General features: G+C 45.4%; 3 protein-coding genes across 7 annotated transcripts in view; 1 reads left to right on the top strand and 2 right to left on the bottom strand.

Annotated features, from left to right (window-relative positions):
- The window catches only part of arhgef1b (Rho guanine nucleotide exchange factor (GEF) 1b), a 38,350-nt gene extending 23,768 nt beyond the window's left edge, over positions 1-14,582 (bottom strand). For 2 of the 5 annotated variants that reach the window (XM_056601337.1, XM_056601338.1), the window contains exons 1-4: positions 14,268-14,582; positions 6,017-6,081; positions 1,373-1,459; positions 914-1,027 (exon numbers count right to left, since the gene is read on the bottom strand). In XM_056601337.1, coding sequence (XP_056457312.1) covers positions 914-1,027; positions 1,373-1,459; positions 6,017-6,043 — 228 coding nt within the window. In that variant the 5' untranslated portion in view covers positions 6,044-6,081; positions 14,268-14,582. The remainder of the gene's footprint in view (positions 1-913; positions 1,028-1,372; positions 1,460-6,016; positions 6,082-14,267) is intronic. The other 3 variants (XM_056601341.1, XM_056601340.1, XM_056601339.1) reach the window with 3 other exon arrangements.
- The window catches only part of LOC130391291 (trypsin-2-like), a 229,205-nt gene that overhangs the window by 149,726 nt on the left and 53,614 nt on the right, over positions 1-25,865 (top strand). The gene's annotated exons all lie outside the window — the stretch shown is intronic.
- erfl1 (Ets2 repressor factor like 1) overlaps positions 17,908-25,865 on the bottom strand; it is a 28,923-nt gene continuing 20,965 nt past the window's right edge. Inside the window, exons 3-7 of the mRNA XM_056601348.1 lie at positions 25,598-25,671; positions 24,750-24,984; positions 22,639-22,819; positions 20,709-20,838; positions 17,908-18,701 (exon numbers count right to left, since the gene is read on the bottom strand). Coding sequence (XP_056457323.1) covers positions 17,908-18,701; positions 20,709-20,838; positions 22,639-22,819; positions 24,750-24,984; positions 25,598-25,658 — 1,401 coding nt within the window. The 5' untranslated portion in view covers positions 25,659-25,671. The remainder of the gene's footprint in view (positions 18,702-20,708; positions 20,839-22,638; positions 22,820-24,749; positions 24,985-25,597; positions 25,672-25,865) is intronic.

Here is a 25,865-nt window from a genome sequence, read left to right as displayed (position 1 = left end):
TGCTAACGTCAATCACAAACAAGTACACGTGCGTACTCACACACTCAAGGCATGCTTAACTGTTATTTCGAGACCCACAAAAAAAAAAAAACACGTGCATTTACATGTTCTGGGGCAAGAGAGCAGCTCTTGGGGGAAAAATAAACCAAACTCAATCTATGATCACACGCTAGGAACCAGCAGCGCGGTCTTCATTGAGGACTTTAATGAAGTGCAGGGGACGATTGCAGGAGTGTCTTAGGCGAGGTACTCACATAGTTGAACCATTGAAATAGATGGTTCAAATAGATGGCCCTGTGCACACTGTGTGTGCACAGGGCCGGGCCACGAGGAGCGGTGGAGCCGCACACGCAGTCATGCACAGGATGCCGTTTAGAAAACGCCCATCTCTTTGGTGACTTTCATTTTGACATTCAACATCATGACCACACGATGTGCGTTTCTTATTTCCGTGTGTGTGTGTGTGTGTGTGTGTGTGTGTGTGTGTGTGTGTGTGTGTGTGTGTGTGTGTGTGTGTGTGTGTGTGTGTGTGTGTGTGTGTGTGTGTGTGTGTGTGTGTGTGTGTGTACTCTCACACACACCATTGCTGCATTATCATTCCTTCCGTTTTGGGTTGCCGTGTGTGTTGAAGAACACATTGTCATGGCCACACATTTACACTCAACAAAACACAATAGGGAGGAAACAATACACTCTATTACTAATGTGTATTACACAGTAGTATTTGGAAAACACAGTTGTAGTAGCACAGAGTTGTAGTAATACAACACAGTATTAGTGGTAATACACAGTTGTAGTAGCACAGAGTTGTAGTAATACAACACAGTACTAGTGGTAATACACAGTTGTAGTAGCACAGAGTTGTAGTAATTCAACACATTTCACAGTAGGGGGTTCACCCAGTGTCTCTCACCAGGGCTGCACAGTCAAACTGCAGGATGACGTGATGCAGGAAGACCAGCAGGTGCGTGGGCCGACCCTTCAGCTTTTCTATGCAGTTGAAATGAGGGCACTGGCTGTCCGGCACCTGGAGAACGACAGACACAGAGAGATGGTGGTATGGAAGAAGAGATACAGACAGAACGTTGGGAGGGATATACAGAGGCAGGGAGGGGCACGAAGAGAGACAGAAAGAGAGGGAGAAGATGAGAGACACTCACACACAGACAGAATGAGACAAGGAGACAGACACACAGATGGGGAGAAAGAGAGGAGGAGAGAAACACACAGACGGGCATTAAGGGACAAGGAGAGCGAGACAGAGAGGGAGGAGACGGAAAGACCAAGCAGGAAATGGGACAGAAGAAATACAGGTCCCAGTTAACCAAGACTCTGCTTCAATGGCCTTTGATAACTATGAAGATACACTCACTTCGTTCAGGTCATTCTCAAAGTCCTCGTCCTCGGCCCCGATGATGCTCATGGCTGGGTTTGAGTTGAGGGCCCCAAACACACCCCGCTGGGAGGAGGAGAACAAGACAATAAGGACGAGCAGTCGGGAATATAATGTACTCTCCCTCTCTGATGTTATGGACTCCCGCTGTGCAATGAGAAACACAAAGGCACAGACAGACAGGTTTATTGTTCGGCTCTCCCTGCACACCAAGCTGGCGTTTCCACCTGAGAAAGAGAGCTTCAGGAAAAGCTCTGAAAAAGAATCTGAAAATTCTGTTGTTGTGCCGAATGGGAGAAACATGCCCTATATTTCTGAAGACCTTCACATATAATTTATTTCACCTGGTCCAGACAATAGTGGCCGGCAAAACCCAGAGTTGGAATGCGTGTGTGGACGGAAAACCATTATCAGGCATAGTGGGAACGGAGACAGAGACAGAGATTTAGATTGAGGATGGTTGCTTGCAGGGCTACAGGCTGCCAAGCCATCCTCAAACTAACACAGGGACATACATTTTATCTATATGTGAAGTGCAGAAGTCCCGCCTTGCAGGTAGTTTTGCACCCCATATTAGCTCGCATTATTGTATTCAAATGTTTTGGTTAGTGAGCAGTAGGCCTCAGCGAACTGAGACATTTTGGAATCTAACCAAATGTTTTTCCTTAATTTATGATTCCCTGTCAGACTTTGGCTCGAAAAGGTACGGCTGAACTGAAGCCATTGAAACCAGCAATGTTTACAGCTGCTCACGACTCGAGTGAGATTGCTGACATGTGCTAAGCACTTGACCAATCACAACAGAGTCGGTCAGCTGACCAATCAGAGTAGACTGAATTATTCGGGGACGGGGGCCTTACAGAGGCAGTTAAAACCGTAGATTTTGTAAAGAGGGCGACGGCGGTTCTACAACCATGAAAATGTAATAATATGACCCGGTAAAAAGAAGCGGTAAGAGATGATACCAGTGAGCCCCCCGCTCACCCTTTTAGTTCCTTGGAAAACACACACGCACAACCCCCATCACACACTAAAACACACACCCTCGTCGTTTTGAAATGCATCAGACTAAAAGAGCCGCCACCGAGAAATACACACTAGGACACACGCACTGGCCATCTCCTCTATACTGACACAATATGTCAGGACATAAATAATTACTATTTGTAAGGCGAATGAAGAAGAGGGGTGTACATGCATGTGTTTTATAGAATATCAGACAGAGAGTGATAGATAGAGAGAAGTGGTCACTTAAAGGAGCCTTTTGTAATTGGGTGTATTTGTAGGGTTTTGGTCAGAGCCCGGATCACTAATACCCCTTTCATAACATTATTTATCCATTCTGGGGAGAGGAAAATAATCCGCTAGTGTGGAGGTTTCATCGTATTCAAAGTACTGACTCAATATTATAGGGTTTGTTTTGTGGATTTAAGATTATAAAGCACATTTTACACTAAACAAACGTATTATCACCATTGGTTTCTTTATCCGTTTTTGCGCCCTTTATCAAAATGGCAGACATGTACTTCTAGACAAAACTTGGTGTAATGGCGGGAATGGACACCATGCGGAAGTGTTGAATACAACAGCCGCCCCCACCTTATATACACAACACTGATGTTTTCTGGAGATTAGCGCTCCGAGTTAATGCTTTGCTTTTAATCATGCAGTAACACTGCCCCCATATCAACTGTTGGGGCCTTATCGCTGGGCCGCCACACTGTCTTACAATGTGTGCTCTGTCGTCTGTACTGGAGCAGACCCATTATTCGGCCGTCGGCCTGCGGTCAATGGGAGCCCACTCCACACAACACAACAATTACTCCACCACCACTTTGCATTTGAGGTTGGGTTGTACTTCTGACGATCCGATGAGGTGGTTGGTGGGCTCTTAAATTAATGGAAACTAATGGAAAGAATGGGAAGGGTTTGAAATCGAAAGAATCTTATAGTCTTATAGAATTCCTCTGAATTGTAAAGCTAGGTTCAAGTACCACCATTAAACACAATGCCCTGATGACAAGTACAGCTGTTTGTGTCTGTATCATCAGACATCCTATACGTCTGTGTGTACTCGTTCATGCGGGCCCGCTTGAACGAGCACAGTGGCCTCAACAGAGCCTCTGCGTGTGTGTGTCGTTAAAGTGAAGGCCTCTGGTGGACAAACTCTTAGCAGCTCAAGGTGAGGAGTTAGAATTGGAAAAAAGAAACGTGAGAATGTGTCAGTGATACAGATAGGTGGACAGGGATCGACTGTGAGAAAATGACACACACACACACAAAGAGAGAGAGATAAACAGAGATTGAGATAAAGAGAGTGAAAGATACAGAGAGAGAGAGAATGTGTCCATTCATGGCCATCCAGTAGGCTGGTGTTTGTGTGTGTGGGGGGGTTGGTTGGGGGTTGTGTTGTTGTGGTGACATGTGTGGGAGGGGGGTTAGCATAACAGGGGCAGATGGGCCTACTGGGGCTGTGAATGCATGTCCACATGTAGGACCCACCAACAAACACATACACAAACACGCATGCCGACCCTTTAACACATACAGAGTGCCCAGGGCCTTCTGACGGCGTAACCCAACTCAGACCCAACAACCCAGAACCACACATTGAAATACTGTCATGTTACAGTAGTTTGACCAGCAACAACATTTGCAATACAAACTGTTACGTTACAGTAGGTTGCCCACCACCAACATTTAAAAACTCTTACGTTACAGTAGGTTGACCAGCACCAACATTTAAAAACTCTTATGTTACAGTAGGTTGACCAGCACCAACATGTACAAACTGTTATGTTACAGTAGGTTGAACAACACCAACATTAAAAAAACTTATGTTACAGTAGGTTGACCAGCACCAAGATGAATAAACTGTTATGTTACGGTAGGTTGACCAGCACCAACATGTACAAACTGTTATGTTACAGTAGGTTGACCAGCACCAAGATGAATAAACTTATGTTACGGTAGGTTGACCAGCACCAACATGTACAAACTGTTATGTTACAGTAGGTTGACCAGCACCAACATGTACAAACTGTTATGTTACAGTAGGTTGACCAGCACGAACATGTACAAACTGTTTTGTTACAGTAGTTTTACCAGCACAAACATGTTCAAACTGTTATTTGTAAATGAAACACCCCGATGACCCATGCAGTTTGCTGGTGGAAAGACAAAATCTCTTTTCAAGTCTTGTTTTGTATCGAAACAAAAACTCTTAAAGATGCTGCTGATAAAACGCAGGGAGCTCTGAATCACATCTTATATCTGCACTGTGTAATATTTCCACCGCAGCTTATTTGAAATAAAGTGGATCTAAAGAAATACCCAGGACTTTTTTTGGTCCCTAAATCAATTTGGGCTGCAGAGAATTGTTCAACCAGTAGTAATGTGGTCTGCGTTGGAAAAGTTTCAGGGCAGACAAGTATGGCTGCCATTATGGGTGATTCCATCAGATTCTATTGAAATGGGATTCAGGTGGCGTGCAGTTATGTCTCCGTTGTTATCAGGGCAGAAGTGCTAGTAGCACTCAAGCACGCCCATTAAGCTTCAAACGGGCCGGGTTAGCTAATTACAGTCTGGCTCATTACGGTTACTGAGAGGTTACATAAAAGGGGAGGGTCAGTCCCAGACAAGGAGGGAAAGAGGGGGTTTGAAAGTTGTTAGCCAAGGGCTACTCAACATTCAATCAGATTGCAAGGTGTCGGTCTTGGGAGGGGGTAGGACTCCCCTCTCTACAGAAAGACAAATGGACCCTTCCGGGCCCAGAATACAGGGATGGTGTGAGGAATGTTCACTTTAACAACAACAACCTGTTCCTCTGGTCTGTTCCCCCCACTTAACCCATTGTGCATCGCGGATGAAAATGCACGGTTAGGAGCTGTCTTAGAAGGAAAGGCACCGGGCAACCAGGGATCACGGAGGCCTGCCGGGGAGAGAGTGGTTCAGGGAGGCCGAGTGGACTGTGCTGCTTTGGAAACGTGTACAGAAGTGCAGAATGCTGTTCTGGAGTTCCTTAGAGTGGGCAGCTGTGTGCCTCACCCCTTTTACCCTCCCCTCTCTCCTCTCCTCCCTCCCATCACATTCCAGCACTAACTAAGTGTCAGATGGCATCAATCTAATGATAGCCATCAAGAGAGCTCGCTGTGTGTTTGTGTGTGTTCCTGTGAATTGATTGAAAGAAAGTATGCGCTAGAGGCGGGGGCTTGGCCTTAAGGAGGTTTGGGAGTACCCATGGATGAGTGTGTGTGTGTTTGTGTGTGTGTCAGAGAGAACATTAGAGAGTATTCTATAGACAACTGGACTTTATGACCACATTCCCCTTTCTCTGCTGGGCCGGGTTCCAATACTGTAAGTGACGGTGCATGGGCAGTACAAACCACCTGTTTCAGCCGGCCTTGTTCCCTTTCCCTTGGGCGAAACACGACCATACACTACATTTCATTTTTCCACCAGATCAGTGAGAGTTTGGACCCCCATGCCAGTAATAACCCTCCTCACACCCCCGTTTCACCAGCTTGTTATGGTTAAACACCCACCAACAGAGGAAAAAACCGGTAAGTCAAAAGAGCCCATGAAGGAGATTAGTAGTTTCAAGCGGCCAAGTGATGACCTCACCGCTTCGTGGGCATCTTCCAAGTCCATGCCGTGATTGGAGGGGTCTGCACCTGTCAATCAAACTCCTGAAAGGATATCATAGGGACTGACAATGATGAATATGCAATTGGTTAGGCAAGCAGGCACGGCCTTCCCACAGTGCATTATCACCGTTTAAAAACACCATCTTATCAACACTATTTCAAACCACAATTTGACACAATTGTCACAGAAAATGAGTCCAGATGACAATTCCCCAGTCTGTTCACAATAAGGACTCGCACCAAAAGCAGAGGCATTGTGGATGTAACGAATAAGGTTCAGCTGATCTTACATTGTTCTGTACATGACCCATTACTTCATTGTATACGCATCGTTTACCGGTTTGCTTGCATTACACGCTGACAAAAAAAGCCTTAACATTGTCCTCTATAGGTCACTACTGTCAGAACAGGACCCTGAAATAGATAGCTAATAGCCGCAGCCAGCTGTATTTACACTGCTGTTTATTGCCCTCTCATCAGCCCTTCATTACCAGCACCTGGGGGGGGTTCTCTGGGGTCCTGCAAGCTGCAACCCCCTGACGGCTGCCCCTGAAAACCGCCAGAACAAAACGAAACAAAAAGAGGACTGAAGCAGGAGGAGCAGAATGGGAGGCAGGAAGTGGGTGTAATTTCCTCAGGAAGCTATCAAAGTAATTTCCTTTTTGACCTATCTGCAAAAGTTAAATAGAAGCTAGATTGAACAAAGAAAGACGGGGGGACGAGAAAAGAGGGATAAAGGATAGAGGAACTACAAAATGCAGCAGGTCTACCAAGGCGGAAGATGAATAGTACGTGAAATCCCCTCCCTCCATCTTAAAGTTCATCAATGCACTGAAATAAGGAAGGAATCACCTAGAGCCCAACCTCTGTGAAACTAGACCAGAGAGGAAGGAGAAGAATGAGTAGTTATTGTTGCTGTGGTCATCAAATGTCATACAACTGCCTCAGGGTTCCTACATGTCGTCCAACTACATAACTGCCCACTTTCAACAAACTCTAATTCACGGCACATTACGGTTGTCTCAGCAGCCTCTCTCGGATATACTACGTTGACCCTCCCATCTGAGAAGGGGAAGCAGAAACCAAACGAGGGGACATGCAGTAGCAGGAAATTAAGAAAAGGGCAGATGCGGTGCAAAGGAGGAACACAAAAAGATAGCGAATGGAAACTCTGCTGCATGCAACAAACACACAGAAAGAGTGTGAGAAGAGATCACAAGACAAATAATACCCCCCCCCCCCAATCACACACACAACCAAATGGACAGAAGCGAACAGAACAGATCATAATATGCGTGTGTAAAATATCACAGCTACCTCAGGACAATAACGGATAATGGTTGGCAGCCACCCGATAACTAACCACTCGGTATGAACTAGCTAGGAAGAACCACCTTAAACACCCATTAGTCTCACTAGCAACTTTAGGAAGCCCAGTCACCCAGCCGTAAGCCTCAATATCCTCTTCAGCAATGCTAATGATCAGCCTCTCAGATGTTTGAAAAGGATTGTTACTTTGACAGGTGAATAGTCAGATAGATTGAGGCAGAGCAACTAAAGCTATATCAAACCATCATTATAAAATTGCACTTGAAAAATGTATTGCAATCTTACAAGATATTTGTGTGAGAATACCAGTAAGGAAAAAGAAAAATATGCATTCACATTATTATCATCATTACTAATAATCTATGTTCCCAGCCTAGCCTAACAGACAGTTGGCTTACAGTTTGTCCTCGCTAGCAGCCAACAGTAGCACAAACTGTTGAAAATGTCTACCAACGTCAGCCATCATTTGAAAGATCAATTATATTTAAGAAAGGCATCAGATTCACTATGTTTGGAAGGGGAATATATCATGTCAGGAACGTCCAAAATGGCCTGATTGTCCTGTTCAATGTTAATTGCTACAGGACAAGGACGGGGCAGGTTGTTCTGTATTATTCACAGCTAATCTGTGTGTTCAAAATGGCTTCCTTGAGATTCCAGACCAGACTTGAGAGCAGTTAAACCCAGTTAATTCTGAAGGAACATAGAAGAAAGGCAGAAACTATCGAAGAGCCAAGAACAGTTAATAAAACTAGAGGAAGAGAGATTTGTGGGATGCTGTGAGCTAGAGAGAGGGTGAAAATGCGCAGCTCTAGCTTAGGTTTTTCCTCTCCATCTTCTCTACCACATCCTCTTCCGGCACACATCCCTACGCTCTTGTTCCGTTCATCCGCTCAGCCCTATTCACTCTCTTTTTCCCCTCTTTAACTTCACTTTCCATCCATCTTTACCGCTCTCTTCTGTTTATACCTTCAACATAACATGAGCGGCTGTTGTAAGATCTCCCTCTAAACAGCGAGAACCTTAATGGAGGGAGCATATTAGGGGCATTTAACAATCATTGTGTAGTTGCTAAAATAAGATTATACCTAGTAAAGAAAGGCAAACAACAACCTCTTTCTGAGGTCTCTACTCTGCGCATCTGCTTCTGGGATGCCAGTGGTCAAATCCATTTACGTTTTGTATGCTCCCATTCCCAGAGCATTTTCATACTTTTCCAAAAAATGTCACATATACTTGGGATTTATTTTTCCATTTGGTTTATTCCTTGGTGTTTCCCTCAACTGATTCCTGTACATTCAACATGACACTGCGCTGCTGCCCAGCCCCCCCGCCCCACACAACACAAACCCCCTTTACCAGTCCCACCACCCCTCCCCCGTTAACAGCCTCACTTTCCTCCCTCGTTATCAGCCAATCCCCCTCCCCCCTTACCAACCCAACCACCCCAATGTCAGAGCATCTGCATCCATTCCAGCCTCTTTGCCAACATCACCAGATTATAAAACACTTTGTTTTTCTCGACAATATCTAAAATGACAAGTTGCGGCGCCACTCTGGGGCTACAGGAACCCCCTTCTCCACATGATTACCAAGGGCCAATCAACAAGGCCCAGCCTCTCCCCAGGGCTCTTACGGGGTGTGCCACAACCCCAATGCCCTACTTTTCTCCTTCTCTCTCTTTCGCTTTCAGGCGTTAAATGCCAATCCTAGCGACAAATGGCTTATCTTCTCCCTCCCCCCTCTCTCCCTGCACATCCCACCATATCTTTCCTCACCCCCTCCCCCTGTCCTGATGCAGAGGTCATAGACTTCATGGAAATATTTGATAGGCCAGCGCACATGGACTGGCATGGATTGGCAGCTCATAGCCAACCTTCAGCTTTGCTTGACTGCTTCAGAGTGCGAATATATGTGTGTGTGTGTGTGTGCGTGTGCGTGTGCGTGTGTGAGAGAGAGATTGCTCAAGCCAAACACTGAGGGCTTTATTAGCTGGTTGGGACAAGCAGCACGGTATTTCATTCATTCTGAAGTATAGGTGATCGCATATGTTGTCCAGAGTCCTTTGAGGGGGGACTTCAAGGAACCAATGGGCCACGTAAATCTGGCCTGCTATGCTCTGTAGAAGCCGTTTGACCTGGATTCTGGCATCCCTTTGGCGTTTACAGGATCTGCCATCTCTTTGCACATGGCCAATACAAAACTCAGAACACTCAATAAAAAAGGCTCTTGTTATGGCACAGTAACATCATATTGCTGATGCTACCTACTCCGCCCCATCCTTTCCAGCCCGCTACCGTTGCCTATGCTGACCTGAAGGTACCCGTAGGAACTTAGTAAATGATGTCATGGGCCACATAGAGTAGCCAACTGTCAAGTTTTATCAATTGTATTTAATTATTTAGTGTGTAAAACTTAAGTATGACAGTGATTACGATTGTGTGTATAATTCAGTGCCATCTAGCCAAACTGATTCGGCAGAAATGGAATATCGTATTATTTTAGCATGTTGTAATTAGTATATAATGTTTCTGTTACCTTAGAATGAGAATTATTATATCTACATAGGGAGCCAGTCTGTCATGTGCCCAGTCTGATTTGCTGGATGCTTCTTAAGAGGCAGCAAAGAGACGGAACGCAATGGAACAAATAACTGTTGCCAGACAGAGGGGGGCTGCCCTTCTTCTCCTCCGCTGTAGGCGGGCAAGGAGAAGACGAAGGGTTTGGGTGCACCCCATCAATGAACGGAGACAAGAACAGGGGGTATGCCACAATCTGGTCCAGGAGCTCCATGCAGATCCTGAGAGGCACGCCAATATTTCAATTCGCCACTAAGTGTGCAATGGCAGAACCATATGGTGCAGCCTATATGATGACTTATAATCTAGTTATTATCCCTCTCTGGTATACTCTTTTGCATATATATATACATACATTTTTTTTATCCCTCGGGATAAATACAGTGATGTTATTGCTGTGCTGGATTCAGTAGCCAGTGTATTTTATTTGAGTGCTCGAGACACTTAATGTTATTTTTCCTTAAATCCAGAGACAGTTAATACATGATCTGATACCAGAGAGACAGTTAATACATGACAATGCATTTTTGAGCTTTGCCTGTGTTTTCTTTTACTTATCTATTTCATTGTATGAGAATGTTTCTATGTGAAGCACTTTGAGTCTGCTTCATGCATGAAAAGGGCTACATAAATGAAGTTGCCTTGCCTTAATACTACATAGTGACCCTTTCATAGTTCAGATCCAGTGTACCTCTGTTGGGTTTTCTATGTGGATGGCATTTTAGCAGATAAGATGTATGAAATACATTTGCATGTTTAAGCTTCACCTACGAGCACATCACTGGTCAGTCCACGCTATATTCGACATGCCCCCCTCCCCCCAACACACACACACACACACACACACACACACTTAGACACACACCTACACCAACTCAACATGGGTAAACACCATTTCTACAACTTTAGCCTCGCTTATCCTTTTTTTCCATCCAGACCACTGGAATGAAAGAGCTCATTCTCTCCCTCTCTCTACTGCTCTCTCTCGGTCTCTCTCCCTCTTTATTTCTCCAGCTGTCCGTCTGAGTCACACTTCGGGCAGAATCCGACAGCTTTTTCCATGTCCTACCTGTTGGGTAGTGTGAGGTTTGGGCTGCTACAAAGGCACACTGTTTTACTGGCATTTCGTGCCAAATAAAAATACAACAACAGCACAGTAACATAGGCTGCATTTACACAGAATAGTCGAGGGGGGGAGACTCCCAGGCGAACGGTTTCAAAGTTGGAAGCCCGGCTTCCGCAGTCTGCCTGCAGGCAGCCTTGAGGGTTAGGCATGGGACGCCCCGTACCCCCTCCATGCCTCAATAAATAGCATTAATTACTATTGGTAATTAAGCTACCTCTGGTTCCTGAGGGTTCACTCTCGCAGCCGTACACAATCCACACACGGTTTTCTGCGGGGTCTCATTTTCTGACCTATCTTGATGTAAATAAAGCGGTCTGAGAGGGCAGGGATGGATAATGTCTGCCCCTATAGCACATTCTCACACACGCACGCACACACACATCATTAAGACATTGATCAAATCGCACCTTCAGGTAATATGTAATGTCGTAATAGGATAAAATGTGTATTGGAGTTGGCAGGCAATCTGCCACGGTAACCGCCAACTCTGGTTCCTCTGCGTTCATGTTTCGACAGGTAAGGGTAACCATGCAAGAGTTAACCAACGCTGGCCCATCCTGGAAATCTAAACATACAAAATCAAATCTACACTCAGGGTGTGGCATGCTTTGACACAAAGAGGGAGAGAGACATAGAGCGGAGGGAGCGTGACTTGGTCGAGCTAGCTATGAGTGCTAGCTATTATTGCGATGGAATAGAATAGAATTTCTTACATCCTTACTCCCTTGAGCTTGGATGTGTATCCGTGCACGCAGTGACCCCACCTTACAACAAGCTACCTCACAATCACATTTACGCACTACCAGTTTTGTTGCTTTGACCCTAGTGTAGCTTTGATGTGAAGCCACACACACACACACACACACACACACACACACACACACACACACACACACACACACACACACACACACACACACACACACACACACACACACACACACACACACACACACACACACCTGAGATCATGCATGGGAAATGAGTGCCCCTCACTTGACTGAAGCTATGAGCTCTGTAATCAATGGGGCCAGCAGGAGTAAAGCTTGGATCTGGCCGAGCCTCACTGTCCGTCTGTCTCTTATTATGTGCTCCCTGAGACTCAGACCTGCTGCAGCCAGAGAGGAATACCTGCCTTCTCTTTGAAGTGCAACGCTAACTACAGTAAAAGATTAGCTTCCCATGCAAGCCCTCAGGACAAGCTCTCTGTGTGTGTGTGTGTGTGTGTGTGTGTGTGTGTGTGTGTGTGTGTGTGTGTGTGTGTGTGTGTGTGTGTGTGTGTGTGTGTGTGTGTGTGTGTGTGTGTGTGTGTGTGTGTGTGTGTGTGTGTAGAAGGTGTCAGGTCTGGGTAGCTGTTTGCTACCACCTTTGTTAAAAGGTTGATATTGCAAGAGCAGGTGCACCTGTGTGCAAAAACAGTTAGCGTCTAATTAGATAGATGAAGATGTGTGTTAAATGCACGCCCACGACAACAAAGAGAGAGGGTTTGGGGGAGGGAGGAGTGGGGGGTCTAAAGATGAGGATCAGGGGACTGAGATTAAAAAGTCAACATTCTTTAAAAAAGGAAGAGATGGCCGCTGCTGGGCTGCAGGCAAGTATGCACATGCAAACGGTTTAGACCGAAGGAGAGGGACAGAGAGATCACAAGGAGAGAGAGGTATAGACAGAGTGGAGGGAAAGGAGTGAGATGATATGTGCTGTCCTGTGTTTCACCAGACTAACAGAGCAGGGCAGGAAGTGGCTGGGCTTGATTCTGGTCTTTCGGCTGCAGGGGCTGACTGTCTACCAGGCTGGATAGCTGGCTGGCTGGTCACATAAAACATAGTGCTAGTTTGAATACATCAAACCCTTCAAACTTTGCCAGGTCTAATACAACTGTAAGAATCCCATGATAGTTAATGATCTATGTTCATTAACTATTTTATATATAATTCAATATCATATAATTCTATGGATTACCTGACAGGAGAAAGAAACAGATAGATTTGTAATGGCAACAATGACAGGATATTATAACTATGATGTCATATTGGAAATCTGCGCCGTATTTTAAAAGCATATTAATACTGCAAACAGACATAACCAACATTACCAGTTTCAAAGAGGTTAAATTAGCCCAGAGCCTTTAAGTTGCAGACTAATTCTAGTGTGTTAATCATTCTGCAAAAAACCACATATGTATATTTATATGTATTCCGTAATCAATTATATGTATTCCGGATGATTGAGTTTCCTCTGCAGTGCTCCCACATTTCTGCTGTTTAATGAGTGGCGGGCGTTAGACGAGGGGGAGGGGATAGAGAAGAGGAAGGGCAAATGAGAAGAAATCTAAATAATACCGAATTATCATAGTGGTCGTTTGTGAAATAGAAATTCAATAGGTTATTGACAGTAACAATAGTTGTATACGCAGTATGAATTGAGAGCTTGTTCTAAATATAATCGAAGGTTGAATTATTGTCGTTTTGTAGCCATACTAACGTTAAGTAGGCCTACATGTGAAGGCTATTATAACATTGTTGCTGTCTGAAGTCGGGACTACGAACAAGTCAACGAATATAAACAACAATGCAGTTGCTGATATCGGATCGATCGGATCAATGGTTCTCAAGAAAATACATACATACATACATGCATACATGCATAAATACATAGGCCTACATACATGCAAACATACATACAAACACCACATAGAGGTCTTATTATAGTTAGGTCTGTAAGCCCCAAGAAAAACTGAACCAAAAAGCAACCGGATAAAACCCCAGAAACGTGCAAACCTCTATGAAACAATAATAATGCAATAGATCTATATCAGCATCACCAATGCAAGTAGGCTAATTAATCAACGGTAGATGGGGAGAAACACAAAACATAATAACCACTAGTCGCTAGAGATGGAAGACGTACAAATACGTGTGGCCTACAAAATACAATTGAAGGCTGGCATGATCATCAGCATGAGGCTGTGTAGTGAACGGCTGGGTTGTGCGTGTCCTGCTACAACATTGTGACATTGTAGCCATACACAACATTCCTAAACCCCCGCTGTACGCTCTGCTCCGCCGAGCGAATAAAGCCTTTTCTCTACAGCGACCAAATCTTCTCTGCCGTATTTTCTATAAAAGGTAGCCGGAAAACCAGAACGCAGTTACAACACATGGTTATAGACATGTAAATGCAGCCACTTGACTCACCTTTACTTACAGCGAAAACGCAAGACTACTGTCTAGTAGGGTTTCCTGTTCAGAAGTTGCCGTATGTCAGTGGAAAAAAACATTGTACGCGGAAGTAAAACTCTGAATTCAAAACCTTTGCCTGAATAACGTTTGATATTACGCGTATGGTAAATGTCCAGTTATTGCTTCGTATCACCGACTGACTCGGGGAGCGGTGCTTACAACTTATAAAACTATATTGCAACTTTTTGCCCTTTTTTCCTGTCTGTCAAAAGAAAAAAAATCCAATATGGTTTGTTTCCGCACTGTGTTACACAATAATCCGTCCCCCCATAACTCCTTCACGTTTGCAGCGGTCTTTTTCGTTCTCTATGGTGTTAACAGTGTGCAAGAAATGACATTATGCCGGCCACTTTATGACCGAGATATTTAATGTTTCAGCGCAATTTTGTTTTATGAATGTTTATTTGCTCGTATTGAATTATGCCAACAATTTATAGCATGCATACTTGAGCCTAGTCCATCTCTGAACAAAAAGTTAATGTCTATAAATATTTATATTTTTGGTATTCAGATTATTAAATTGCTTCACAATCTCTGTCCCAGTTATTAGCACAACAAATATGCATTGGGCTTACCAGGGGAACATGTCAGTCGCAAAACATAGGCCTATAACATCTTTGATCAATGTCTATATTTCAAAGGGTCCCTTTTTCATCTCAAATAGTCCACTTATGACTAAAATAACTACGTGTTGTTGTATTGTCCAGCGCTATAAGGCCTATTCTTGGGTTAAATAATTTCACAACTCCACATTAAACCTGCACCTGGTTATCGATGATCTGTTTATAAACCAAGGGCATTGCGGCCAGTTCAAACAAAACTTAATTTGCGCTCATCTTGATGCTTCACATGAACTTCCTTCCAAGCGTGCTGGGAGAAATACTTCAGTGTTCATGTTATGCGTTACTGCGCCACCCCGTGGTAATCACGAGTACAACTATACATTTTGTAATATTTAATTGTATTCATTGATCGAACATACACCATGGCTTTGAAATGTGGTAAGAAGTAGTCGTACCACATGTTCAATAATCTATTATTGGTATTTTTAATAAATGTGTTGAATTATTTAGATCAATTCGATATATTTGATTTTTCAGTAAATGTTATAGGCCTACTCTCTATTTGTTGTCCTTTTGTATTGAAAGATTTGTGTTCGGAACAATATAATAATGTATAATAGGAACAATCAATAGTGATTTTTTCAGTTTCTTTTTTTCCAAATGTATGAAATTATTAAGATAGGTCAATGAGATGTTAGTAAATTGTCTATGTAATTTTTGAGAAAACATGATAACACCTCAAGGCTGTGATTACATCTGAAAAAGATACAATATTTTCACATCGGTTCCAAGAGACACTACAATCTAGGGTACCATCAACACATGAATAAAGGGGGGAATAACGCTGATGCTGTGGTCTGTCCCTATTGGGAGGCAACTGTAACAATAAAAAAAAAACATCAAACACACAATTGTGTGTCTTTATAGTGACATCAATAAACATAGATAATTATGTTACGATAGTCCTTGTACCTCTGGTACGTCTGGTAACATAAAGGAATTAAAAACAGCTTTCTGAATACTATGCTTCCCTGCAGGTTTGTGTGGCTGCTGGTGTAGAATAAGTAGTTCTACATTTAATCAGAAGATAATTGACTATGATGGTCAATATTTGTGTACCGAGAGACATTTGATTGCACGAACACCTATAAAGAGCTTCCCAAAAATCCTCAGAATTCATTTGAATTTAAAGAACTCCATGTCCACACAGGTCACGACTCTCTGCGAAAATGTTTATTGCTTCTTGAAAGATATGAATCTTTTCTTCCTATTTTGCTCGCTTCAATTTTCCTCATTACAGTGAAACAAACAAAAGTGACAGGTAAAAACCACTGCAAGGTCATTTTGGATGTGTACACACACACACACACACACACACACACACAAAGGAAACAGTATTTACAGCTGCTAGTGTACTCCATACAGCCATGACCCAGGGCTTGTCCTGCTGCAACTTAACAAACATAGAGCTTTACATTAACTTTACAATAAAGCTTTAACAACTAATAGTATAGCGCTACTGCTTAACAAACTGTAGGCCTAGGTTATAACGCTGTACAATATGTGGAAGTATTGCACTCTGTGTAAGAAGAAACAGGGCACCTGAAAGGACATTTGTTTGTTGCTCGTTTCGTTCTGATTAGATCTGATAAAGATTTTCTTTTTAATTATCCTTTTGTTTCCCATTTTTAATGTCTTTATGCAAATACCCTTTTCTCCACTGCTGGAATGGACAGAACTCATTGATTAGAGAATAATCAACATGGGTTTTCAGGGCAGGTGTTGGAAGGAAAAAGAAATACATAGACCAATATTTATCACATTTGACTAATTACAGTACAGTTACACTGGGTGAATTATAACTATAAAAAATAAGTCCACCGGCATATTTTAAACCCAAAGGGTTTTGTACAGAGGGCATCTAGAAAAATGACCAAAGGGCACAGTTAATTGGGGTTGAGAAATTCCAAGACAATTCCCATTGCAAACTCAGTCCTTAACATAGCAAAACATTTCCAGAACACAGATTTTCTGCCATTAATAAATTCATCTTTGACATACCTAGGCAACTTTTTTTAAATATTGAATTAAATCACAACAATACAGTAACATCTTAGAATAGTGAATATTACAGTGAATATATATACACCATAGTAAAATATATACACAAATATTCATACAAATTTTAGATTAGCCAAGCTCCCACTGCTCTTTTTCTTTCCTTTTATAAAATACGTAGGAATTACTTCCACGCACAACAAAATAAAAACTCACTACTACATGTATACACTGAAATAAATATGGGTTTGAACCATTTGAATAATTCACACAAAAAAACGGATAAAAGTAACAAGTCAGTGCAAAAACGGACTGGGTCTAAAATCTCACGCACAAGATCAGCAATTCAACTGACGAGACAGTCGGATCTCTACCACTAGGTGGCAATGTTTGACTGTGTCTTTAAAATAAAACATTCTAAATATCAGGGATCACAGGGCAAAATCTATGAAATTGGGTCGATTTGGAGCACTATTTGTTATTCAGTTCCTTTTGTATAAGTAGGTTGTAAATGTTTGTTAAAGCAGGTATTTTACCACCTCGCTACCTTTCCCCACTAATGCACCGCTGCACAGGGAATTGAAAAGGGCTGCTGGCAAAGCTTTAAACAAGTCAGCAAACCATAGAACAATGTACAGAAAGCGAAGTTGGACACAATTGTCGTTAGCAGCCTGATACCATACACACACAGAATTCCCCGATGTTAATGGCAGTGGACAAGTCAATACGATATTGTCCTGTTTGCAAATGAAAAAAGCTTGATAGAAAAAAGAACCATTCAGAAAAAGAAACTAAACTTTCTTTAGTGGAAAAGGTTCAGAATTGGAGACGCAGTGGTTTGATTAGTGGGGCAATTCAAAATAAACAATAAATTAATAAATTAAAAGCACGACTCTATGTAGAAGCAATGAAAGGAGAGATAAAGAGAAGTATAGAGACTGACGAGGAGCATGGAGGAGGCCGGTGATGCTTTATTAGCTGTGGATCATTTTCAGCGTCTCCGTCTCCCTGTGCCGCTCATGCAAAGCCAAGGAGGGGGAGAGGGAGGGGGGGAGGGAGGGCCGAGGAGGAGTGAGGGGCACCAAGCTCTTCAGGGGGTGGGGGGACATGGGAGGCGGGAGGGAGGAGGACAGGGGTGGCAGCATGCCCCCTTTCTTTCCCTCCACAATGATCTGCGAGCGGCTCCTGGCCGCCTTGCTGAACTCGTGGTCGTTCTCGTTGTCCGAGCTGCAGTCGCTCAGGTCCGTGATCTCCAGGTCAGAGTCCGACTCCGGGTCCTGCTTCACCCCTCCCCTCCGCTCTGAGGGGCTCTGGGGGCGCGTCCCCGGGGGTCCGGCCGCCAGGCCCAGCCCGATGCCCAGCCCCCCCACACCGGGAGGGGAGCCCTCCCGAGCTCCGAGCCCCGCCCCGCTGAGCAGGTCGGTCCGGCCCATGGACATGCTGACCGGGTACGGAGGAAGCCCCAGCCTGGCTGCCGGGCCCCCCACCGTGCCATTGGTGGCCCCCGCTGGCCCCGTGCCGGCCCTGTCGCCCGCATCGCCACCCGGGTGCAGTAGGGAGGAGAAGGGGTGCGGCAGCCCGGAGAGACTGCTCTGCAGCGGGTTGGGGTAGAAGTGGGAGGGGTAGAGGGAGCCGGGGGGCAGTTTGGGGCAGTTGTTGAGAGAGAAGGCCCCTGGGAGGTAGGGGTTGAAGCCCCATGGATAGTCGAAGGGGGGGCTTCGGGGGTAGGGCCCCAGTAGAGAGGGGGGCTTGGAGTAGCACGGAGCACCTGGGAAGGAAGATCCACAGACGTTAGTGCTCAGAGAGGGCCAAAGGTTTCCTGACATACAACATCCAAGAATGTTGACTAATTATGCTCCGTGGTATTAGCAAGTCTAATCAGAAGCCACAGGGGCTAATTCTGGCACATTTGCTTGAATAGAAAAAAAGACCTGATAGAACATTTATGCATGCCAGTACTGTGCTGAACACCCACTTCAAGGTGGTGCAGTAGAAAAACACAAAAACAGATCTGCATTTCTGTGCCAAACATTGGAAATACAGAGCCAAATCTATTAGATTGTTCTTTCACATTCACAAATAAATTGTATTTCAAGGACCTTGACTAATCTTGTGTAGATAGAGCACAGTAAAAGGTATTTACAAAAATAATATATTCACTTGGTTTCATGTACAAGAAACTGTATGTTGTCTTGGAAATGTACTGGTGCAGCACAATGGATCATTATAAGTGCATGTCGTAGCATTGGACAACAGAAAAAAATTGAATAAGGTAATGCTGAGAAGATGCTTAAATTTCGATTTTATTGAACGAACAAAAGAATTCCTTTCGAACCAACTACACTTCCTTCCAACTGACAACCGACTCAAACATTCTGTCTCGCTCTCTCTTTCCCTCTATCTACCTTTATCTCGAGCTTCTCTCTCTCTTTCCCGAGCTTCTCTGTTAGTTTTACTATTTCTCCCTCTCTCTGGCTCCCTCCTCTCTCCCTTTTCCTCCCTCCCTTCCTCACTCTGTTATTTACTATGCAGGGCTAATTTGACAGTGCTGAAATCTGTGTGTGCTGGGCCAGGAGTAGCTGCCAGACACATGAATATTGAATCAGTCAGGCAGGCCTCACTTGCTTATGAAAACACAGTAATGGGCGCCCACAGGCCACAAACTGAAGCCTGCACCCTCAATTAGGGCCTTCCTGCCTGGGAAGGGATTAGGACAGGGGGGACACATGGGAGGGAGAGGAGGTTGAGAAGGGAAGAAGGGGGTAAAAGGACCTGAGGACAAACAGAATGAGGGGGGCTGCTTGTGTGATGAGGAGTACATGTGTGTCTCTGTGAAGAAGGGCTGTATGTGTTTCAGCGTGCGTGTGTGTCTATGTGTCTATGTGTGTCCATGTGTATGTGTGTGTGGAATGCACACACACGCACACACACACACACACACACACACACACACACACACACACACACACACACACACACACGCACACACGCACACACACAAACACACAGACAGCCATATGTTCATGCATGTACAGTACATACATATCTCTGAGCACACTATTTTCATCTACTGCAACACATTGGCACTGAAACCCATAGCTGCGGTAGATTTGAAGGTAAAACCTACAACATATACTGACGGGCCAACACACAAATGCACACATCATTTATTACGCTTACACACACATACATACATACGTCGTATAGAAGGGCCCATGCTAATGATCATACGAACATAGGTGTGTGAATGATGATTCCTCCACCTTGCTGGGGTCTGTCCCCCTGGCAGGAAGTGGTGCATAATGAAGGCTCTACCCCGGCCTCGCTCCTCACCTGAAGGACACTGCCTCAGCCCACGGCGTCGTCGGGACAACCAGCTCCCCTACTTCCTCTAAAAATCACCACCCCCCTCCTCCATCCAGCACATATGAATCAACCCAGGTTTGTCCTCCATTTGGAAGGCTTTCCTCACCCCAAATCTCTTCATTCAAAACTTTATTAATACCAGCCCTCCTGACACCCATTCAGCCGATGGTCACACTTCCTCACTTCTTCTCCTTTTAATTATTCTTAATCCTCATTCCAATTTTTTTTTACTTCAGATGCATGCTTAGCGGAGCCTTCAGATAGGCAGCCGTGTACCTCGGGTCTGGGACCCAGCAGCTCTCGTCTGGAAGTCCACCCCGACACTCTTACCACTACGCTACCCGATGGGCTGCATTGAAAATCCTTCGAAACCTCCACCGGCCACGGCGACGGTGTGCTTAAGACCCACCTGAGCTGAGGAAGGGGAAGGCGTCCAGCCTGAGCTTGTCCCCCTCTGGGCTGGGGGCCGTGGCCCCGCGGTCGAATAGGGACGCCACCCGCCCTGAGTCCGGCAGGCGGGGGAACAGAGACTGCAGCGCCTGAGAGAGAGAGAGAGAGAGAAAGAGAGAGGGAGAGGGAGAGAAGGGAAGTAGTTAGTCATCAAAAGATAACGACTAAATCTGCAACAGCACAACCTCATCCCATAGAATCGAGCACTGGTCTGGATGAAGTCCTCAGATAGTGGTGGTGGGGGTGGTTCCCTGCTGAGAGATGCTAACGGTAACCAGTGTATCTGGCAAGGGCAGGATAAAAGCCAGTACCAGGGGAGCCTGACCAAGGGATGGGATTTTGGAGAGCAGGATGGGAAGGAGGATGGAAGCTCAGAACCTCAAAGGCAGGACGACCGATGGAGGCCCACCGTTAAACATGCAGGTATGCCAGAGACACGAGGACATTCTGAGGGCAATCTGAGGACTCTAAGGGGATGGAGTCAGTCAGAAGGTTGGTGTGTGTGTGTGTGTGTGTGTGTGTGTGTGTGTGTGTGTGTGTGTGTGTGTGTGTGTGTGTGTGTGTGTGTGTGTGTGTGTGTGTGTGTGTGTGTGTGTGTGTGTGCGTGTGTGTGTGTTTGTGTTTGTGTGTGTGTGTGTGTGTGTGTTTTTGTGTGTGTGTGTGTGTGTGTGTGTGCAGAACAGAGAGCAAGCAATTGCCTCTCCCGGCTTCACAGTCCTGAAGTGTCCTCTACTGAGGGCTTATCGTGTGTTTATTAACTCGTCTTATTAAAAAGAGTCCTTTCAAAATAAAAGCAGGGAAAATAAATGGAAGTGTTAAATCTCAGGAGGCTAAGAGGGCAGAGGGGATCGATAGCGTGTGTCACAGCCATCGGCGCTGTAGGTTTGAAAGGCAGCACTGTACTTCCAAGCCTGATGATCTGCCGTGCTTAACAAACGCCATTAATGACCTGTCATTGATGTCATTGATCTGATCTGATGGGGCCCCAGTTGCTTTCCATTTCTTTCATTTGCCAATCGAAAGCAGGCGGCTACGCCATCGGAGACGACGGGGGATGAGAGGGAGTGACGAGGGGGATAAGGCCTTATTTTGTTTTAAGGACGAGTTGAAACCGCTCCTCTGCCATTTCTCCTGCGCCCGGTGTCCGCCCACGTACCATCCCCCGCAGGGACGAGCAGAGACAAACGTTGGGCGAAGGCTTCTCTGACTGCAGTTCAGAGGTTGATGGGGCACTCATTAAATATATGCATGAAGGATGCATAAAGTATGTGTCTTTGTAAACCAATTGGACGCGTACAGTTACTGTGGGATATTGGCGGGAAAAAAACGAAAAAGACATTGGCTTTTTTTTAACCACACTGTCAGTGTTTTTCAATAATAATTTCCATCTCCCAGGGAAAATTACCAGTAAATTATCCTCTGTAACAGCACTCATCAGCAGGCTGTGTTAGAGACGGTGAATAAAAGATGGAGAATGCAATCCATCCTCTTCCGCATGAGGGGCTCAGCAGGTGCTGCTCTACTCCGCCTGGCAGATCACTACAATGAAATGGATTTCACTTACGCCAACCAAATCACCGTTAATAAACAATTTGGTTGGGAGTCCGTGGACATCAGGTATTTTTATATTGTCGGCTTAGAAGCCCTAGCTTTGATACTGTGCTTTTGAGTGGGTTTTATGTAATATATTATAAGGACGACACAACTAGACAGTGGTCAAAGAGCTGGCATGCCTTAACCTCTTCGCCTCCGGAGATCTGCCTCCAAGCCATCCGTCCTTTGGTTTACCAGCCTGCACCCCTCTATCTCTTCCACCAAGATCCCATCCAACCCTCCCTCCCTCCATCATCCATCCCTCCCTCCTTCCATGTCTCCCCTCTCCTCCGTACCTCCGGGCTGCAGTCGGGTGCTGTGGAGCTCCCGTTAGTGAAGTGGTTCTGGGCCAGCAGGAAGGGGGAGTTTGCCATGTCCAGCAGTGGGTAGTTGACCAGCACCACTTTGCTGAAGTTAAACTTGTAGGTGAAGCGCTTGCCCTTCGTCTTGTGAAGGATGCGCTTGTTGTAGTAGTACCTGTTTGCCGAAGTCAAAGAGATGAAGAGGAGGAGTGGGAGAGGGAGGGGAGGGCGAGAGAATCAAGGGGGATTAATGTTAAAAACAAGAGTGGAGGAGGAAAAAGGGAAGACATTGATGTAACAAAAGGAATTGTTGTTTTAAAGGGTTTCGGGCTCCATCATTATGCAGGCCCCCAACTGTTCCTTTTTCACCCTCCTCATTCCACCAATCAATGTCTGGACTCCATTCAATACAGTGTAGTTCAATACGAGGAACAAGACCTCTTGTATCCTGCGAGGAAGCCTTAAGTAGGGACACTCAGGATTTAGACTCCACCACTAGGTTGTTCCTCCGCGTCCAACAGTGGTGCAGCCTTCATTTACGCAAGTGCGGAAGGGTGAACGAGACGCGTCGCCATGGTAACCACACTCAGGTGTCTCCCGCTGGGCCTGTCAAGCCGTCAACGTGCCAGTTTCCGGCGCCACCCACCGAGGGTGTCACCGTGTACAGGCTGCCAGGATGCCAGTGTTCTCCGTGGCAAGGGGTGGGACAGGGGAGCCATCTGGCCCAGATGGGGGGCTCGGTGTTCAGGTAATCAGGTGAGGGGTGGCGGTGGCTGGGTGCAGTGTGGTGGTTAGAGTGGGGATAGGGATGCTCCAAATTGAAAAACCCTGGGAATTCACTGCTGTGAGATGGAAGTTTCAATGCAGCACTGGAGAGCTTTTGTGTGTGTGCGTATTGTGTGTGTGTGTGTGTGTGTGTGTGTTCAGTGACTTTGTGTGTGTCTGTGTGATTTTATGTCTGCGCATGTTTTGTGTGTGTGTGTGTGTGTGTGTGTGTGTGTGTGTGTGTGTGTGTGTGTGTGTGTGTGTGTGTGTGTGTGTGTGTGTGTGTGTGTGTGTGTGTGTGTGTGTGGGTTTAGCGTCTTTGTGTGTGTCTGTGTATTTTTGTGTATGCCTATACTTAGTGTTTTGCAGGTGTGTGTATTTGTGTGTGCGTGTGTGTGTGTGTATTCATATGTTTAGTGTTATTAGTGTTCAGTGTGTGTGGCCCCCTGGGGGCCGGCCACCCCCACTACAGCGTACCACCTCAGCATTTAACTGCAGGTAATCAGCATTTGATTCATCTCAGTTTTATTGGTGCGTATCAGGGCTCCGTGGCGCCGCCGCGTGTGCGTGTTTCTGCTTTGCGTGGCAATTGTGCCGTGGCCCTTAATTGAGCAATTAAGTGAGGCTAATCAAGAAGGCTAATTACGGCCCCAGCCAATTCATAACAATTAGACCGCTACGACAGCCTCCATTAAAGAGAGGCCAAGGGAACACGGGGGGGGGGGGAGGGATTTGCATAAGAACCGTGGGTGGTGTGTGTAAGTGGGGACGTGGTAATGTAAAGCGCTAAGGGCAAGAAGTGCTTATTTAAGTATAGATTATAGTAATAGCGTAGCCTTAAACAGGCAAGCTTCGGAGCAAGTTATTTTTCCCCAGCCCAAACTTATAGAGACCAGAGAGCGAGCATAGAGTCGTGCATTCTGAGAAAGTCCAAGCAATTTCACATGGAGGGCTTAATTCTGAAGCGTTATTGAATTTTGTATTTGGCGGCTCAATGGTTGGCTTTCATTGACGGCGTCCGCAGATAAGGAGAAATTGAAGGTATTGACAAGCACCTGGGAGAGCCTTATCACACTCTCTCCATTTTCACCAGCGTGGGGATGGACAGGCGTGCACCGCTTCAAGTGTGTGTGACCAGTATGGATTGAATCTACCTGTAAACATTGTGTTATCCTCTGTAAATACGGCCCCAGTAAACCTCTTGATATGGCTCATATGAACAGAGTAGATGCTGTTATCGACTGACATTTAGAGTGACTGTGGTGTCACACTACACGCACACACACATACACACACACAAACACACAAACATAGTTTAAGGCTAAATAATGAACCCGTACCTCAGAGCCCTGCTCAGCTTGTCGTAGTTCATGTGAGGTTTGCATTTCCGGATCCCCCAGAGGCGGGCCACCTCGTCTGGGTCCTTGATGACGAACTCCCCGTAGTCGCCCTGCCAGGCGATGACCCCATGGTACTCCTCCTTCTGCAGCAGCTCTAGGATGAAGTGCCACAGCTGGATCTGCCGGGACCCGGGGCTCGACTCGGGCTTGTAGGCCCAGTCTGGGAAGGCGATGCCTAGGCACAGAGAGCAGGAAAATGGCAGGATGAGTTCGGGGCCTGCCGGGTCCGGCCGTGGGGCGGATGGGGGATGGATGTCTGGGTGAGTGATGAGGGCTAGGGGTGTGGGATGATGTGTTTAATATCACGCCGCTTGCCGTAAGCAATGTTAGTCTGTGCTAATGCCCTTTAGCTTCAACACATTGGTCATGAGAATGATGACAGCGCTCAGGGAGACAGACAATTGATGCAGTTTGAGGGCATAAGCTCCGGCCTGTGCATACACACACACACACACACACACACACACACACACACACACACACACACACACACACACACACACACACACACACACACACACACACACACACACACACACACTCAGACACATTTATATCTAATAGAATTAGGAAGCTCTTTCACTCATCCTTAAGTAATTCTAGCACTCGCTAACTTAATAGAAACAGCTCGAAGAAATAGAATCTCAGAGCGAGCTACTTAATCTGTCAAACACGTTACATGAAAGGCCAAAGATGTTCTTCTTCAATAGAGTGACCTGAGCTCCATCATTTGTTCAAACAGAAGTGGTATTTAGAAGTGGTAAGGGTTTTCATACTTTTTGTCAAACCTGGCGTCCACAGGGTTGGCACAGGCGGAAGCAGCAGATCGCTCACGCAGTTACAGTCCATTCCTCCTCAACACCTGGAACACAGGAACCATGCACAAACATTAAAAACACACACACATTACTGGAGTACTGGGTGTCAAAGAATCAGCTTCCATAGAATTGGGTTTCATAGTAGTTGGTTTGATATAATTGGGATCCATAGAATTAGGTACCATAGAATCTGGAAAATTCTGAACTTTCAGATAGTTTAAGTCAGGCAAAGTAGAAG

The sequence above is a fragment of the Gadus chalcogrammus genome, chromosome 11 (genome assembly GCF_026213295.1).
Source record: "Gadus chalcogrammus isolate NIFS_2021 chromosome 11, NIFS_Gcha_1.0, whole genome shotgun sequence".
Lineage (NCBI taxonomy): Eukaryota > Metazoa > Chordata > Actinopteri > Gadiformes > Gadidae > Gadus > Gadus chalcogrammus.
This window is presented reverse-complemented; position numbering and strand designations above follow the sequence as displayed.